At 46.6% G+C, this 16,096-nt stretch overlaps 1 protein-coding gene across 7 annotated transcripts in view; it reads left to right on the forward strand.

The window, feature by feature from the left end:
• pik3cd (phosphatidylinositol-4,5-bisphosphate 3-kinase, catalytic subunit delta) overlaps positions 1-16,096 on the forward strand; it is a 199,609-nt gene that overhangs the window by 148,124 nt on the left and 35,389 nt on the right. For all 7 annotated transcript variants that reach the window (XM_041206088.1, XM_041206084.1, XM_041206083.1 and 4 more), the window contains 4 exons: positions 3,623-3,844; positions 9,378-9,474; positions 13,241-13,371; positions 14,977-15,027. In XM_041206088.1, coding sequence (XP_041062022.1) covers positions 3,623-3,844; positions 9,378-9,474; positions 13,241-13,371; positions 14,977-15,027 — 501 coding nt within the window. The remainder of the gene's footprint in view (positions 1-3,622; positions 3,845-9,377; positions 9,475-13,240; positions 13,372-14,976; positions 15,028-16,096) is intronic.

Here is a 16,096-nt window from a genome sequence, read left to right on the forward strand (position 1 = left end):
ATCAAAGGTAATGAAAGAGTTTGCCCCAATCAGACTAGATTTGTGACTTTGATCGGACAGCCACTTTTAATAATAATAATAAAAACAAAAAAACTGCGGATGCTGGAAATCCAAAACAAAAACAGAATTACCTGGAAAAACTCAGCAGGTCTGGCAGCATCGGCGGAGAAGAAAAAGTTCTGTCGAAGGGTCATGAGGACTCGAAACGTCAACTCTTTTCTTCTCCGCCGATGCTGCCAGACCTGCTGAGTTTTTCCAGGTAATTCTGTTTTTGTTTTAGCCACTTTTAATAGTTTTCCTGATTACTTTTCTCCTTCCCGTTGGATCTTCCTGCACCACGTTCATCACCACAGAGAAAGCAACTAAGCCGTCTGCATGCAGATTCCTGCCAGGGTTATCCTGTCGCTGTCTACTAGGAGTCTATCAGAATAGGCTGGAACCTTTAATTTTTTTTCCTACTTCCCTGTGCCCCATAATTTTGGGGCAAATGACATGACCTTTGCTTAGCGCATTGTCATAGTATCACAGACTAGGTGAAGAGTTTCCCATGTGGGATCGTGGGCAAAAACCCACATCCTTCCTCTCTAATTACAAAATGCACTTGAGCAGTTTCCCCTCCACTTCTACCCCACACCATTGCTATGGTGATGGTGCATGGCACTAACCTACCTCTGTAATCTCCTCCAGCCCTACAGCCCTCTGAGACCCCTGTGCTGATCTAATTCTGGCCTCTTGAGCATCCCCAATTTTAATGCTCATTGGAGGCCGTGTCTTCAGCTGCCAAGGGTCCCTCTCTGCCTCTCCACCTGTCCCTCCTTTTTAAGATGCTCCTTAAAACCTGTCTCTTTGACCAAGATTTTTGCCACCATGTGCCAGCTTTGGCTCTGTGGTAACACTCTCACCCTCTGAGTCAGGAGGTTGTGACTTGGACTAGAGGTCCCAAGAGGACTAGGACCTGAGCACAAAAATGTAGGCTGACACTCGGTGCATTACTGTGGGAGCGCTGCATTGTTGGGAGTCACATTCTTCAGATGAGATACTGTCAGTTGGAAGTAAAAGATCCCATGAATTTATTTTAGAGAAGAGCTGGGGAGTCCTCCCAGGTGTCATGGCCAATACTCACCTTCAAACACAAAAACAGACTATCTGGTCATCATCACATTGCTGTTGGTGGGAGCTTGATGTGCGCAAATTGGCTCCCGCATTTCCTACATTATAACAGTAACTACACGTCAAATAGTACTTCATTGGCTGTGAAGTGCTTTGAGACAACCAATGGTTATGAAAGATGCTATAGAAATGAAAATCTTTCTTTCTTCTGCCCTAGTATCTCCTGTGCCTTGGGGCCAAATTTTGCCTCATCACGCTCTATGAAGCGCCTTGGGGCTTTTTTATTTTACATTTAAGGTGCTATATAAATACAAGTTGTTATTGTGGTTGCTCAAACTGTTTCCTACTCTTGAAGCCACCTGTAGGACGATATTGTGCCTTTAATGCTGAAATGTTGCTTCATTGTGAGCTGGTGTCTACCAAGATGATGCCGCTTTGAAATACTGGCCGCGTGTTTTTCCCAGATGACTCAAAAATGAGTATAACAAGCTTCTGAGATAACGGTGACATTTCTTATTTAATGAGTTGATCTGCATGTGGCTTGTAGATGTAATCTTCTGCACAATTACTTCTGTCACCTGATGTTGCCAATTGAGTTCTTACAGGAGGCCCTCTAGAAGTTTTTGGTGTCAAGAACCAGTGTCACCATTGCAACAGACTTCTAGCCTTTTGTCTTTAAGCATTCTCAGATGTTGCATTATTTTTTTGGTTATAAATTGGAAAATTAACTTAGCACTTGACCTATTCAAGTAAAACAAAACTATAAGCGACTTGCGGAGATGACCAGGATGAGGTGATAGGCACTGAGGAAATCAAACAAGTTTATTTTTATGTCAATAGTTTGACTCATTTGAATAGGTGCACAGAAAACATCACTTAAGAGAAAGGTTTTGTGGTTGCACACACCTCTGCAACTCAACCAAAGCAGCATGTAAAATGATATCGGAAAGTTGTTGGGATTGGAAGTAATAACAGCAAAGCTCAACCCCAGAGGTTAATTTTGTAGGAATTTGCATGAGTGAATTACTTTGTGTTGAGGGTATTTTTACTTGTCTAACTGCTTACAGACATCTTATTACTGGATCTGGGTACGCACTGCCTGATGAGCTACAGGACAAGTCCCAGTGTTCAGTCGCTCGTCTACATCGAGTTGGCTGATCTCAGCCAGCCCAGAAATGCAACAGACATTAGTCCAGAGGGGCAGTCAGCCTGGGCTCCTGACACTGCTTGCCCTCTGGCGACCCCCCCCCCGCCGTTTGATTTTGCGTGCATGGGGGACACCGAGTGAGGGCAGGTCTTGGCTCAGCTATGATGCCTCCCAGATAGCGGCTGAATAAACCACGCAGTCCAGGCGCGCCATGTGATGAATGGTCAGTGGGGTGAGGTATCGAGGGCCGCTAATGCTGCTTGTGCACGTGTTCCAGAGCGTGAGTCTGCACCTTCAGACAAACTGAGAAAATTCAAAAGGTACCATATCTGAGAAAACAATTTGACGTGGCGCTAGATAATTAAGAGAGATATTTAATAGATAGCTAATGTAAATAGCTTAAAAAAAACTAAACTCACAAATGGGGGAGATGTTTGGGATGGCAAGAGGAGGTTCATTGGAGCTCTAGTGTAGCTTTGGTGGCACGTTTGTGTCTGAGTCAGAAAGTTGTGGGCTTAAGCCCCACTCCGGAGACTTGAGCACAAAATTCAAGGCTGACACTCCAGCGTGGTACTGAGGGGGTGCTGCACTATTAGAGGTGCAGTCCTTCAGTTGAGACATTAAACCAAAGCCCTGTCTGCCCTCTCGTGTGGACAGATGAGATCCCACAGTACTATTTTGAAGAGGAGCAGGTGCCCTGGCCAATAATTTGCCCCTCAATTAACATCATTAAAACAGATTATCTGCTTGTTATCACACTGATATTTTTGGGAGTTTGCTATGCGCAAATTGACTGCTGTAATTCCTTCATTAAAACAGTGACTACACGTCAAAAAAGCTTCTCTTTAGATGTAGCTGGTGAACATTTGTCACTTGTAAACAAACAAATTAACATATAAATTAGGAGCAGGAGTAGGCCATTCGGCCCCTCGATTCTGCTACACCATTCAATAAGATCAAAACCGATCTAATTTTAACTTCCGCTTTAAGTTCCCGCCTACCCCCAATAACCTTTCACCCCCTTACTTATCAAGAATCTATCTAGCTCTGCCTTAAAAAATATTCAAAGACTCTGCTTTCCACCACCTTTTGAGGAAGAGAGTTCCAAAGACTCACGCCCCTCTGAGAGAAAAAGTTTTTCTTCATCTCTGTCTTAAATGGGCGACCCTTTATTTTTAAACAGTGACCTCCTAATCCTAGGTTCTCCCACAAGTGGGAACATCCTTTCCGCATCCACCCTGTCAAGACCCCTCAGGACCTTATACGTTTCAATCAAGTGGCCTCTCACTCTTTCCAAGCTCCAGCAGATATGATGGTTGTGTGATTGCATGATTTTTACTGTCTGTTCCTCCTTCCCCCCCCCAGCTCGTCGTTCAAGCCGGCTTGTTCCACGGGAGTGAGATGCTGTGCAAGACAGTCTCCAGCCACGAGGTTAACGTGTGTTCCGAGCCCCTGTGGAACCAGAACTTGGAGTTTGACATCAACTTCTGTGACCTCCCACGTATGACCCGGCTCTGTTTTGCTTTGTACGCCGTGATTGAAAAGGCTAAAAAGGCTCGGTCCACCAAGAAGAAATCGAAGAAAGCGGCAAGTTTTGAGTTTGCTTTTGAATTTCACTCAGACTTTTGCAGCAACCAGTTCACTGCTCCCTTTATAGTTAGCAGACCTGATATGAACTATTCAGGCTGGGTGGTCTGTTACTGAGTAACGTTCCGATAGGTTTAAGTTGGTGCTACGCTTAGCAAGGGAATCATGAGAGGGACGGAGGAGGAAAGCTACACATTGAGATTTTATTGCTGATGGATATTATTGTTGTCACGGCCAGTAAATGAGGTGAATTTGTGCAGCATTTCCAGAGCATATTGTACCACTTTATTTTCAACAGGAATTTGGTCTGCTTAAAAGCTTTCCCATGTATCTCTGATTTACCAGAAGATTTATTAATTCATGGGGATGTGGGCGTTGCTGGCAAGGCCAGCATTTGTGGCCCATCTCTAATTGCCCTTGAACTGAGTGGCTTCAGGCCGCTGCAGAGGGCAGTTAAGAGTCAGCCCCATTGCTGTGTGTCTGGGGGTCACATGTAGGCCAGACCAGGTAAGGACAGCAGAGTTCCTTCCCTACATTAGTGAACCAGACAGGTTTTTACGACAATCGACAATAGTTTCATGATCACCGTTACCAAGACTAGCTTTGAATTCCAGATTTGATTAATTGTATTTCAACTCCGCCAGCTACCCAGGGTGGGATTTGAACTCCGGTCCCCAGAGCATTAGCCTGGGCCTCTGGATTACTAGTCCAGTGGCTTTACCACTACACCGCTCCTACCCCGGATGTCCCAGAATGATACCTGCATTCCAACGGTTAAATTATGAAGAGAGGTTACATGGTCTAGGGTTGTGTTTCCCGGAATTTAGACAGTTAAGGGGCAATTTAGTGAAAGATTATTAAGGAGAACAGATAGGGTAGAGAGAGAGAAACTATTTCCACTGGTTGGGGAGTCCAGGACTAGGGCCATCCAATGGTCATGAAAGGTCTGATATAAATGTAAGTTTTTCAAGTCCTTTTAAGCTCAATACACAATCGCTCTTTGCCAGCAAGAGCAGATAACCAGCTTTTTACCAATATTGCCAGCACCTGACAATCTTGTGTGTATACGTGTATACGTACATGCATATAGATTTTTTATTCATTCACGGGATGTGAGCTTTGCTGACTGGGCCAGCATTTATTACCCATCCCTAATTGCCCTTGAGAAGGTGGTGATGAGCTGCCTTCTTGAACCGTTGCAGTCCATGTGGTGTAGGTAAACCCACAGTGCTGTTAGGAAGGGAATTCCAGGATTTAGGCACAGCGACAGTGAAGGAACAGCAATATATATCCAAGTCAGGATGGTGAGTGACTTGGAGGGGAACTTCCAGGTGGCGGTGTTCCCATGCATCTGCTGCCCTTGTTCTTCTAGATGGTAGTGGTCGTGAATTTGGGAAGTGCTGTATAAGGAGCCTTGGTGAATTCCTGCAGTGCATCTTGTAGATGGGACACACTGCTGCTACTGTGTGTCGATGGTGGAGGGAGTGAATGTTTGTGGATGTGGTGCCAATCAAGCGGGCTGCTTTGTCCTGGACGGTGTCAAACTTCTTCAGTGTTGTAGGAGCTGCACGCATCCAGGCAAGTGGGGGGTATTCCATCACACTCCTGACTTGTGCCTTGTTGATGGTGGACAGGCACTGGGGAGTCAGGAAGTGAGTTACTCGTCACAGGTTCCTAGCCTCTGACCTGCTCTTGTAGTCACAGTACTTATATGGCTAGTCCAGTTCAGTTTCTGGTCAATGATAACTCCCAGGATGTTGATAGTGGGGGATTCAGTGATGGTAATGCCATTGAACGTCAAGGGGCGATGGTTAGATTCTCTCTTGTTGAAGATGATCATTGCCTGGTACTTGTGTGGTGTGAATGTTACTCACCACTTATCAGCCCAAGCCTGGATATTGTCCAGGTCTTGCTGCATTTAGACATGGACTGCTTCAGTATCTGAGGAGTCGCAAATGGTGCTGAACATTGTGCAATCATCAGCAAACATTCCCACTTCTGACGTTATGATGAAAGGAAGGTCATTGATGAAGTGGCTGAAGATGGTTGGGCCTAGGTCACTACCCTGAGGAACTCCTGCCAGTGGTGTCCTGGAGCTGAGATGACTGATCTCCAACAACCACAACCATTTTCCTTTGTGCTAGGCATGACTCCAACCAGCAGAGACTTTTCCCCCTGATTCCCATCAAAATCTATCCCATTTAGCACGGTGGTAGTGCCACACAACACGATGGAGGGTATCCTCAATGACTGATACTCCTATACTGTCATGGACAGATGTATCTGTGACAGGCAGATTGGTGAGGATGAGGTCAATATGTTTCTCCCTCTTGTTGGTTCCCTCACCACCTGCCGTAGACCCAATCTAGCAGCTATGTCCTTCAGGACTCGGCCAGCTCGGTCAGTAGTGGTGCTACCAAGCCACTCTTGGTGATGGACATTGAAGTCCCCAACCCAGAGAACATTCTGTGCCTTTGCCACCCTCCAAGTGATGTTCAACATGGAGGAGTACTGATTCATCAGCTGAGGGAGGGCACTACGTGGTGATCAGCAGGAGGTTTCCATGCCCATGTTGGACCTGATGCCACTAGACTTCATGAGGTCCAGAGTTGGTATTGAGGACTCCCAGGGCAACTCCCTCCCAACTGTATACCACTGTGCCATCACCTCTGCTGGGTCTGTCCTGCTGGTGGGACAGGACATATCCAGGGCTGGTGATGGTGGTGTCTGGGACATTATCTGTGAGGTATGATTCCGTGAGGATGACTATGTCAGGCTGTTGCTTGACTAGTCTGTGAGACAGCTCTCCCAATTTTGGCACTAGCTCCCAGAGCCCCCAGATGTTAGTAAGGAGGACTTTGCAGGGTGGACAGGGCTGAGTTTGCTGTTGTTGTTTCCGGTGCCTAGGTCAATGCCAGGTGATCCATCCGGTTTTATTCCTTTTTAGTGTCTTTTTAGTAGCAGTTTGTTACAACTGGGTGGTTTGTTCGGCCATTTCAGAGTCCACCACATTGCTGTGGGTCTGGAGTCACATGTAGGCCAGACCAGGTAAGGACAACAGATTTCCTTCTCTAAAGGACATTAGTGAACTAACAATCGACAATGGTTTCATGATCATCATTGTTAATTCCAGATTTTCATTGAACTCAAATTCCACCATCTGCCGTGGTGGGATTCGAACCCGTGTCCCCAGAGCATTACCCTGGGTCTCTGGATTACTGGTCCAGTGACAATACCACTACATCATCGTCTCCAGATTTTACAGTGCTGGCAATGGTGCTGACTGGGATCATCTGTCATAAGGGCAGCACAAACTGATCACACCCATTTGATCCTACAGATTTTGTACGGAAACCAATTTTTTTATTACAACCCGCGTAATATCAGCTCTTGACGATAGCTTGAAACTGTTTTCCAAATGCAAATCTCTTAAATAGCATCCCATTGCTGTGAAGTCATGAGTTTCTGAGAACTCTATTATGGGCGAGTAACAAGAATGGGGAAGTAAAAATTCTCGATAAAGTTTCAGTAGGTGTTTCATTAATCTGGGTATCTGAAGCAAGATTATTGTCTCACGTCAACTGACTTTCCAATGACGGGGGTCAATCGCGTGGCATTTCTACCTGTGACTCCCGGAGGGGAACTTGCTGATGTTGGCGTTCCTATGCACCGGCTCTCTTTTCCCTGCTAGTCAGTCGAGGGTTTGGAGGGTGCTGTCCAAGTAAGAAGGCCATGCCAAAGGCAAGAATTGTTTGGCCAGGAAATGACAGCTTCTAAAACGGTGCCTAAATTACGGCTTTAAGCGTCCAGCACGACCAATTACGTTTGACTTATTGTGGCTCATGCAGCCGCGCTGGGGTTACTTTTCAGACACCGAGAGCTGAATCTTACCCATGTTGGGCGAGAGCGGGTACGGAGCCGACTGCTGCCCGCGATTGGCTGCGCGCCACCATTTTAGGCGGGTGGGCCACTTAAGTTCATAATAAAACTTTTTTAATAAAGGAAGTTTAAAAAAAAAAAATTTAAACACGTCCCATCGTGCGACAGTGTCACATGAGCTGGGACATGTTTGTGAATTTTGCAAAATGTAATGAATTATTTAGTAGAACCTTCGGGGAACCTCATCCCGTCTGCGGATGAGGTGTCCTGAGAAACCCAAAGGCCGCTTGGGCTCTTTGCTCCCCCTCCCCCCCCCCCCCCCCCCCCCCCCACCCCGGCCAGCCTTAAGGTTGGACGGGCAGTGTTGCTAACAACTTTAATTGCTTTCTTAAAGGCCTTAGTAGGCCGTTGAGAGTCCAGCAGGTGCCCAGCCCCTTCCAGGGTGTGCCCGCCAAGCGAAATATCGAAATGACGTCGGGACACATGCCCAACGTTTTAGGCGTCGACATGTCAGGCCCGCCCCACATGCCAATGGCAATATTTTGTCCCAAGTTCCAATTGTGAGCCTGTCACCAGGGCAGAGCGAAGCGTGAGTGCAGTATTGAAGAGACGTGTTCTCCCACCAGCAGCGAGGCAACAAATCGCCCGGTAATTTGTAATGTAGCTTCTAGTGACTGGAGCAAAGACGCTTTGACAAAAGCCAAGTCTGGTTGGTTTTCTGGTTGACCAGTGCCGTATGTCATTGTGGTACTTCTGCTTTTAAAACAAAAGAGGTGATCAAAATAAAAAGGGGACAGACCAAAAGGAGCCAAATGAGCTCACTGTTTCATTAACAGCCAGTGGAGAGACCACCTTCTCAGGGCTACTAAGGATAGACAATAAATAAAGAGGAAAGAAAGGCACATTGTCTTAAAGCACTTTATAGCCAATGAAGTATCTTTGAAATGTAGACTAAGTTGTTATGTAGGAACCACGGCTGCCAATTTGTACACAGGAAGCTCTCAAATTCCGCAGACTGATAATGACCGGATAATTTGGTTTGGGATGTTGATTGAGGGATAAATATTGGCCAGGACACCAGGGATAAATCTCCTGTTTTCCTTCAAAATAGGTGCCCTGGAATCATTTACATCAACCTGAGAGGGCAGATGAGGTCTCGGTTTAACACCTCATCCAGACGTCAGTGCAGCACTCCCTCAGAGGGAATGTCAGCCTTGGCTTTTGGGCTCAAGTGTCCGGAGTGGGTCTTTGAACCCACAACCTCCTCAGTCAGGGGTGACGGTGCTACCAGCTGGTCCACAGCCGGTCTTGTCAGCAATGCCCGCTTTCCGAGAATGACATTTTTTTTTAAAAGGTGCTGTCTTTTGGACGAGGTTCCATCTTCCCCGTTGGGGTGGATGCAACAGATTTCATGGCAAAGGTTCTTTCCCCAATGACCAAGACAGTCTTTAAATGGATTTGAAGCATTTTGAGAGAGCCTGAGGATAAAGCTCCATGAAAGTATAAATGAATTACGTGGCTGTACAGATGAGATGGAGCACTGCCTTAATGGATAAATTGCACCCCCATTTGACTGTTATTAATTGATTCAAGAATGGTGTCTTATTCAGTTTGTCCCTTTTTTTTGATGGGAATGTTTCTGATTCCTTTCCAGGACTGTCCAATTGCTTGGGTAAACACCATGGTATTTGATTACAAGGACCAGCTGAAGACTGGTGATACGTGGTTGTATACATGGCCATCAGTGCCCGGTAAGTCACCTACCTGCTCCATTATTCATTCAAGGAATAATGAGTGCTGCCTCCTACAGGAGGCCATGATCATGCTGCTTTAATCAGACTGCCCGAACCCAAATATCGTAAATAACTAGCTGGTGACGGAGTGCCAGCAGAATTGCCCATCCCTTCAATCCTGTGCCATTAGCAAAGTGCAAGCAAGAATTATATCAACATCCTTAACTGTACACGTGTGAAACGCGAGAAGAGATGCCGGTTTTAGGTCACTGTCAGACGAGACCAGTATAAGTTGAATAAACAACTCCACAGATATGTCATTGGTTTAAATGTAGAAAGACAGCCAGGCTGCCTACAGCAGCATCTCACAGTGCAAAAAAAAAGAAATCACAATTTGCTTTAAATTTGAAGCAGCGACAGGAGAAGTGAAAATGTTTGAAACTCATTCTTGATCCTACGCTCTGAGTCCTTACTGCACACACACCAGCCTGGAAAAATGGGACCATCCTGACACTCGAGGTGCGAGAGAGAGAGAGAGGAGCAACAAGGCCGGCCTGTGCTGGTGGGAGGAAAGGGCATCATCTCCATAACTTTTGGGCTCTCTGGCCTGCAAGAGTCGTCTTGGAGCCATCCTCCTAGAGAGTTAATATACTTAATATGAGACCATAAACCTCAGAACAGTTCCTTCAGATGCTTCATGGCAACCGGCCAACAGGGCATAGGGCCAGAGTTTTAAAAGGCAAGCTAAGGACAGACATCAGGAAGTATTTTTTCACATGGAGTGTGCTCAACAGCTGGGAAAGGTTGCTAGCAGGGGCGATTGAGACCAGGAAACTAGACTCTTGAAGAAACAATTAGATACTATAATGGGCTGATGCTCGAGTTGGTATGTTAGAAGGATGAGATCAGATGTCCTGAAGAGCTTTTGTTCAGAGATCTTTTAATTTTAGTATTGCTTTATTCTAGATTACTCATAATACGAGGTGTGGGTGGGGAACTGTATTTCAAAGCTTTTGTTTTAAATTGATGTCATGCATACAATGGGTGGAGTCTGATTAATGGAAATCAGAGTTCTTTGAATTCTCAAGCTTGTTAAAGTAATGCTTTTGGTTTATTGAAAGAGAGGGCTGAATTTGACACAGCTGGTGGTCCCTGCACCCGCCCCAACTCCCCCACCACCCCCCGGCTGAAATGTCTGGGGCGGGGGGGGGGGGTGCCCATCCACAATCCTGACAGCTGCCGGCCTTAAATGTTTTAAGGCAACATGTTGCCCCATTTCCTGGGAGGAAGCCCCCACCTCAGAGAGCTGTCAGTCAATCAAGTAGCCACCCGCTCTGTAGTCCCAGCAGCACCAGTCGGGAGCGGTGGCCATTTCTGGGGTTACCAGCCGCTCCGCCACACGGAGGAGCCCCCAGGTCAGTCCTGAGTCCGGGAGTCTTGTCAAGGTGGGTGGGTGGGTGGGTGGGGTTTCAGAGGCGAGGACGGAGGGTTAAAGGGGGAGCGACCTTTCGGGATGTGCCTCCAGTTGGGCCATGGGGCCCATATAAAGGAGAGCATCCCCATCCCCACCCCCCCATCCCCACCCCCCCCATCCCCACCCCCCATCCCCCATCACCCCCCACCCCCATCCCTACCCCCATCCACCGCCCCCCCACCCCCATTCTCCCATCCTCATCCCCCATTCTCCCATCCCCACCCCCATTCTCCCATCCCCACCCCCATCCCACCCCCACCCCCCATCCCCACACCCCCATCCCCACCCCCCCATCCCCACCCCCCCATCCCCACCCCCCCATCCCCACCCCCCCATCACCACCCCCCATCCCCACCCCCATCCTCATCCCCCACCCCTCCCCCATCCCCCCCCAACCCCATCCCTACCCCCATCCACCGCCCACCCACCCCCATTCTCCCATCCCCACCCCCATTCTCCCATCCCCACCCCCATCCCATCCCACCCCCACCCCCACCCCCCATCCCCACACCCCATTCCCCCCCCCCACCCCCACACCCCATTCCCCCCCCCACCCCCACACCCCATTCCCCCCCCCACCCCCATGCCCCTATCCCCCATCCCCCTCCCCCGCCCCCTCCCCCCACCCCACCCCCCACCCCCATCTCCCACCCCCACCCCCATCCCCATTCCCCACTCCCCACCTCCACCCCCCTTGCCCTTGCTCATGCAGCTAAAGCTGTAGGGCCTCTCCCTACTGTGGATATAATATTGTTGGGGGGAGCCAATCAGGCCCTTAAGTGGCCATTAATTAGCCACTTAAGACTCTCAATAGGCCCAAAGGCTGGTGGGCTGTCCAATCCTCCTCTCGCCCTCTGAAAAATATCAGACAGGCTGAGACAGGTGGGAAGGTAGGCAGCATGAAGGCCACTTACTGGATTTTAAGTGCCCCCACCAACCCCACTCTCCACACACACACACACACCCCCCCAACCCCGGCCTTCAAAAGTATAAAATCCAGCCGATGGACTTTTGACCCTATAATCGAGTTGTCAGACCCATCGCAAAACTAATGCCGACTACTTCTGTTTTATAGGTTTAACATCCCGGGGTGTAAATTCAACTTGAGTATTCACACAGCATGCCTCTTTAACCCTCCTTTCCATGAATGTATAAAGCAGGCTACTGATTCGCTGTTGCCAGGCTTGCCTGACTGTCCAACACAAACCTAACCCACTGGTCCAAATTTCACGCTCAGCAGTAAAGCGATGACACCTACCACTGCCTTTGAGGAAAGCTACCCACAAGATTTAACGATCCCTGTAGCGTGAATTTCCCCTTTCCCAATGTTCATTTGAATCTGACACCCCGTCAAGGTAATCACATGGCATCCAGCAGCAGTGATGTTGTCAAGCAGAGCAAGCAGCCAATCACATTGAAGTACTCTCACAGGCAGCAAACCAGGAAGTAAAATGTACTGAATTGTCCTTTACTTTTGAATATCATTTTTTAAGAGAGTGAAATAAATGTTTGGGATATGGACATTGGATTAAGGTAGAAGATGAAATTTTATTTTAAAAAACTTAAAATTAAAAATATGTGGAATTCTAAAATTATTATAGAGAAATTCAACAGTCCCTGAATATAAAGCTAGTTTTTCAGGGACAGTGAGGCTGCCCAGCAGTAATTTGAACTTAGTATGCTCCTAAAAATTAAATTACACTCACTCAACAAAATGTAACTTTTTCAAGGATTTTTATAGTGAGACTATTAACATAAAAGGGCAAATTATCATCAGTTCCATGATTTCTAATTGATTGCAGACCAGAGGGACCACAACGGCACACCTTGTGGAGAAGCATAGGATCACTAACAGCAAGTCCTGCATTTCATATTTACCTGTACCTGTGCAGACTCCAGAAGTTGCTGTTCATTCACAGGAGTAGTGACTGTGAATGCTGACAGTTTTATTTTATTACTGCCTCAAAATCTAGCTCACTACATTTCGTTTCTTGTGCCTTTCAAGATTGCAAATAGAGGCCAGGCTGTGCACTCATGGAATGTTGGGGATGTGTGCTGATGAATTTTGAGAGGTTATTGGAATATGGAACTTGGCATCCTGGATAAGGAAGGACATTGATCCTTGGTCAGAAATACTATTGTCACTGACTAATGAACCAGCATTTGCGTCAGAGAAATGGCTCTCCTCCAACTATTGCAGTTCTATACTCATCAGAATATGGTAGAATGGGGGAGTGAAAACACTTTATTTCAATAAATGATAAATTAGTTTCCGACTTTGTAACAGTGTGCATTCTATCTGTTTCGCAGATGAAAAGGGAGAACTGCTAAACCCAATGGGGACTGTGCAGAGTAACCCAAACACTGACAGCACTGCAGCCTTACATATCCATTTCCACAGTGTTGTATCCCAGCCCATCTACTACCCTTCCTTTGAAAAGGTACGTGCAGGGTTAGACCTTGGAGTGTGTGATTAAATGTGAAGGTGTTTCACTCTGCAAGACAGTCAGTGGAAGCTATTATTAAAAGTAAGGCAGTTCTCCCTAGGAATGGGAGTGCATTGATCCAGGCAATTTGCACACAACACTTGAACTATTTACAATGGGGTAGAGATCAGATAGAAGCTTTCCAGTCTCTGATTCCCACCTGGGAATTGAAGTGTTTCCTAGTAGAGAAATAGGAAAGAATGAATTTAAAATCTGCAGGGAGGAAGAAAGCAGAACTGATTCTACTATTGAGGTGAAAGCAAAAAAAAAGCAAAAAACTGCGGATGCTGGAAATCCAAAACAAAAACAAAAAATACTTGGAAAAACTCAGCAGGTCTGGCAGCCTCTGCGGAGAGGAACACAGTTAATGTTTCGAGAACTGTTCTGTTGAAAAATCATGCGGACTCGAAACGTTAACTGTGCTCCGCTCCGCAGATGCTGCCAGACCTGCTGAGTTTTTCCAGGTATTTTTGTTTTTGTTTCTACTATTGAGGTGTTTTGAAGTGTTTGATTGTTTCACTGGTATGAGGCTATGTTTAAGCAAACTCCGTTCTGGCTGCTTCTACTGCTTCATTGCTTTACCCTATTTCTCTTGACTCCCCTGCCCAAGGTGCTGATTTGTACAGTGTTCAGTCTCACCTAGAACCTTCAGTATTCACTAGATTGATTCCTGGGGTGAAGGGGTAGTCTTGTGATGAGAGGCTGAGTAAATTGGATCTGTACTGTCTGGAGTTTAGCAGAATGAGAGGTGACCCCATTGAAACATACAAGATTCTGAGGGAATTTGATAGGGTGGGGGCTGAGAGATTATTTCCACTGGTCGGGGAATCCAAAACACGGGGGGGTGCACAGTCTCAGGATAAGGGGCTGATCATTTAGGACTGAGACGAGGAGAAATTTCTTCACTCAAAGTGTCGTGAATCTTTGGAATTCTCTACTCCAGAGGATTGTGGATTTTACATCATTAAGTACATTTAAGACTGAAATTGTCAGATTTTTGGGGACTCAGGAAATTAAGAGATGTGGGGAGTGGGCAAGAAAGTGGGGTTGAAGGCCAGGATCAGCCATGATTGTATTGAATGGCGGAACAGGCTCAAGGGACCATGGGGTCTGCTCCTGCTCCTATGTTCCTCTGTCACCCAAGTGACCATCTGCAATGTGCAGATCTAGGCAGTGAGAATCCACAGCTTAACTGTAGAGTGCATCACTATCAAGAGGCTCCCACTCCTGCACTTCTAGCAGGGGTCACTGAATAACCAGAAGAAGCAGGAACCCAGGTTGATATCACTTCCCCACCCCAACCCAGACAATCTGCCAGTAGGTTTTGCATCTGTCCTTCTGGCTGAGATCAAGTGACTTGCCATAGACCAGGCTATCGACTGATTACCTGCCGGAGGTACCGGGAGCCTATAACATCTGAACCTAAGTAGTGATTTGCAGATATTTACAGAATAGCATTCTAAAGTTTTTAAAACAAAAATGTTACATTGTCTTTAATTTGACTGTAAAGTTTAGTTTTTTTAAGATATAAATTTGCAAATATACTTTCCTGTTCCTCAGATTCTCGAGTTGGGGAAGAATGGAGACCGTGTGAAAGCATTGCAGGCTGAGGTAACTCTCCAGTAATGTATGCAGTGTGTGCCAATGCCCAGGAACATGTACACTGTGTGTTATTCCCAAGTAAAATTTACCTAGTGAACTATTTCCCCAATTCATCATGCGTGCATATACTCCCCGGTAACATAGGTATTATGTGTTACTCTCCAGTAATACGAAGGTAGTGTTACTCCCCACGATGGTGCCATGTTCACTTGCCTGTTATATGCAAGCTGAGTTACTCCCAGACAAACATCTGTGTTGCTCTCCAGTAACACAGACCATGTTTGCAGCCAATGATGTGTTCTGTGTGTTACTCTGTGATGTACATGTGCACCAATAATCTGCCCGAGACATCTGTGCCTTCTCATTCTGGCCTTTTGATTGGTCCACCATTGGCAGCCATGCCTTCAGTGACCTTGGCCCTAAGCTCTGGAAATCCCTGCCAAAACGCTCTGACCCTCTACTTCCCTTCCTTTAACACCCCTTAATTCCGACCTCTTTGACCAGGCTTTTGGCCATCTGCCCTAATATTGCCTATGTGGCTTGGTGCCTAATTTTGCTAAGTAACTCTCCTGTAAAGGGCCTTGAGAAGTTTTATTATGTTGAAGACGTTATATAAGGACTTGTTGCTGTGGTGTGCGCTGTCTGGTGCTGTCTTGTGATGTTTATACTTGGAGTTAGTCTCTCAGAATGCATGAACTCTCCTGTGATGCATGAACTATTTACTGGTGACACGTACTGTAATCTGTTGAGTGGCTGAATGTTTTTGTAACTATACAGTACCAGTCCCGTTAAGTTACAGCCTGCCCCAGAAGTCACTAACCAGTGTTTCCCTCTCCATGTACGCCCGTTGCTTCTGCACTGTGCTTTATTCCCAGAGCTCTGAGAAGCCTTTTCGAAATACAGGAGCTGAAATTAATTAAAAGCCGTATTATTTAATGTAGTTGCTTTAATGTAGCCTCCTCATCATTATTCATGGTGACCCCAGTCCATGAACAATGGGCTCTTAGAAATGAGTGGGTGCCCATGCTTTTCACGAGGCCTCTCTCCTGAAGAAGTTTTGTTCCGCGTTTCGAATCCA

Source organism: Carcharodon carcharias, chromosome 15 (genome assembly GCF_017639515.1).
Source record: "Carcharodon carcharias isolate sCarCar2 chromosome 15, sCarCar2.pri, whole genome shotgun sequence".
Lineage (NCBI taxonomy): Eukaryota > Metazoa > Chordata > Chondrichthyes > Lamniformes > Lamnidae > Carcharodon > Carcharodon carcharias.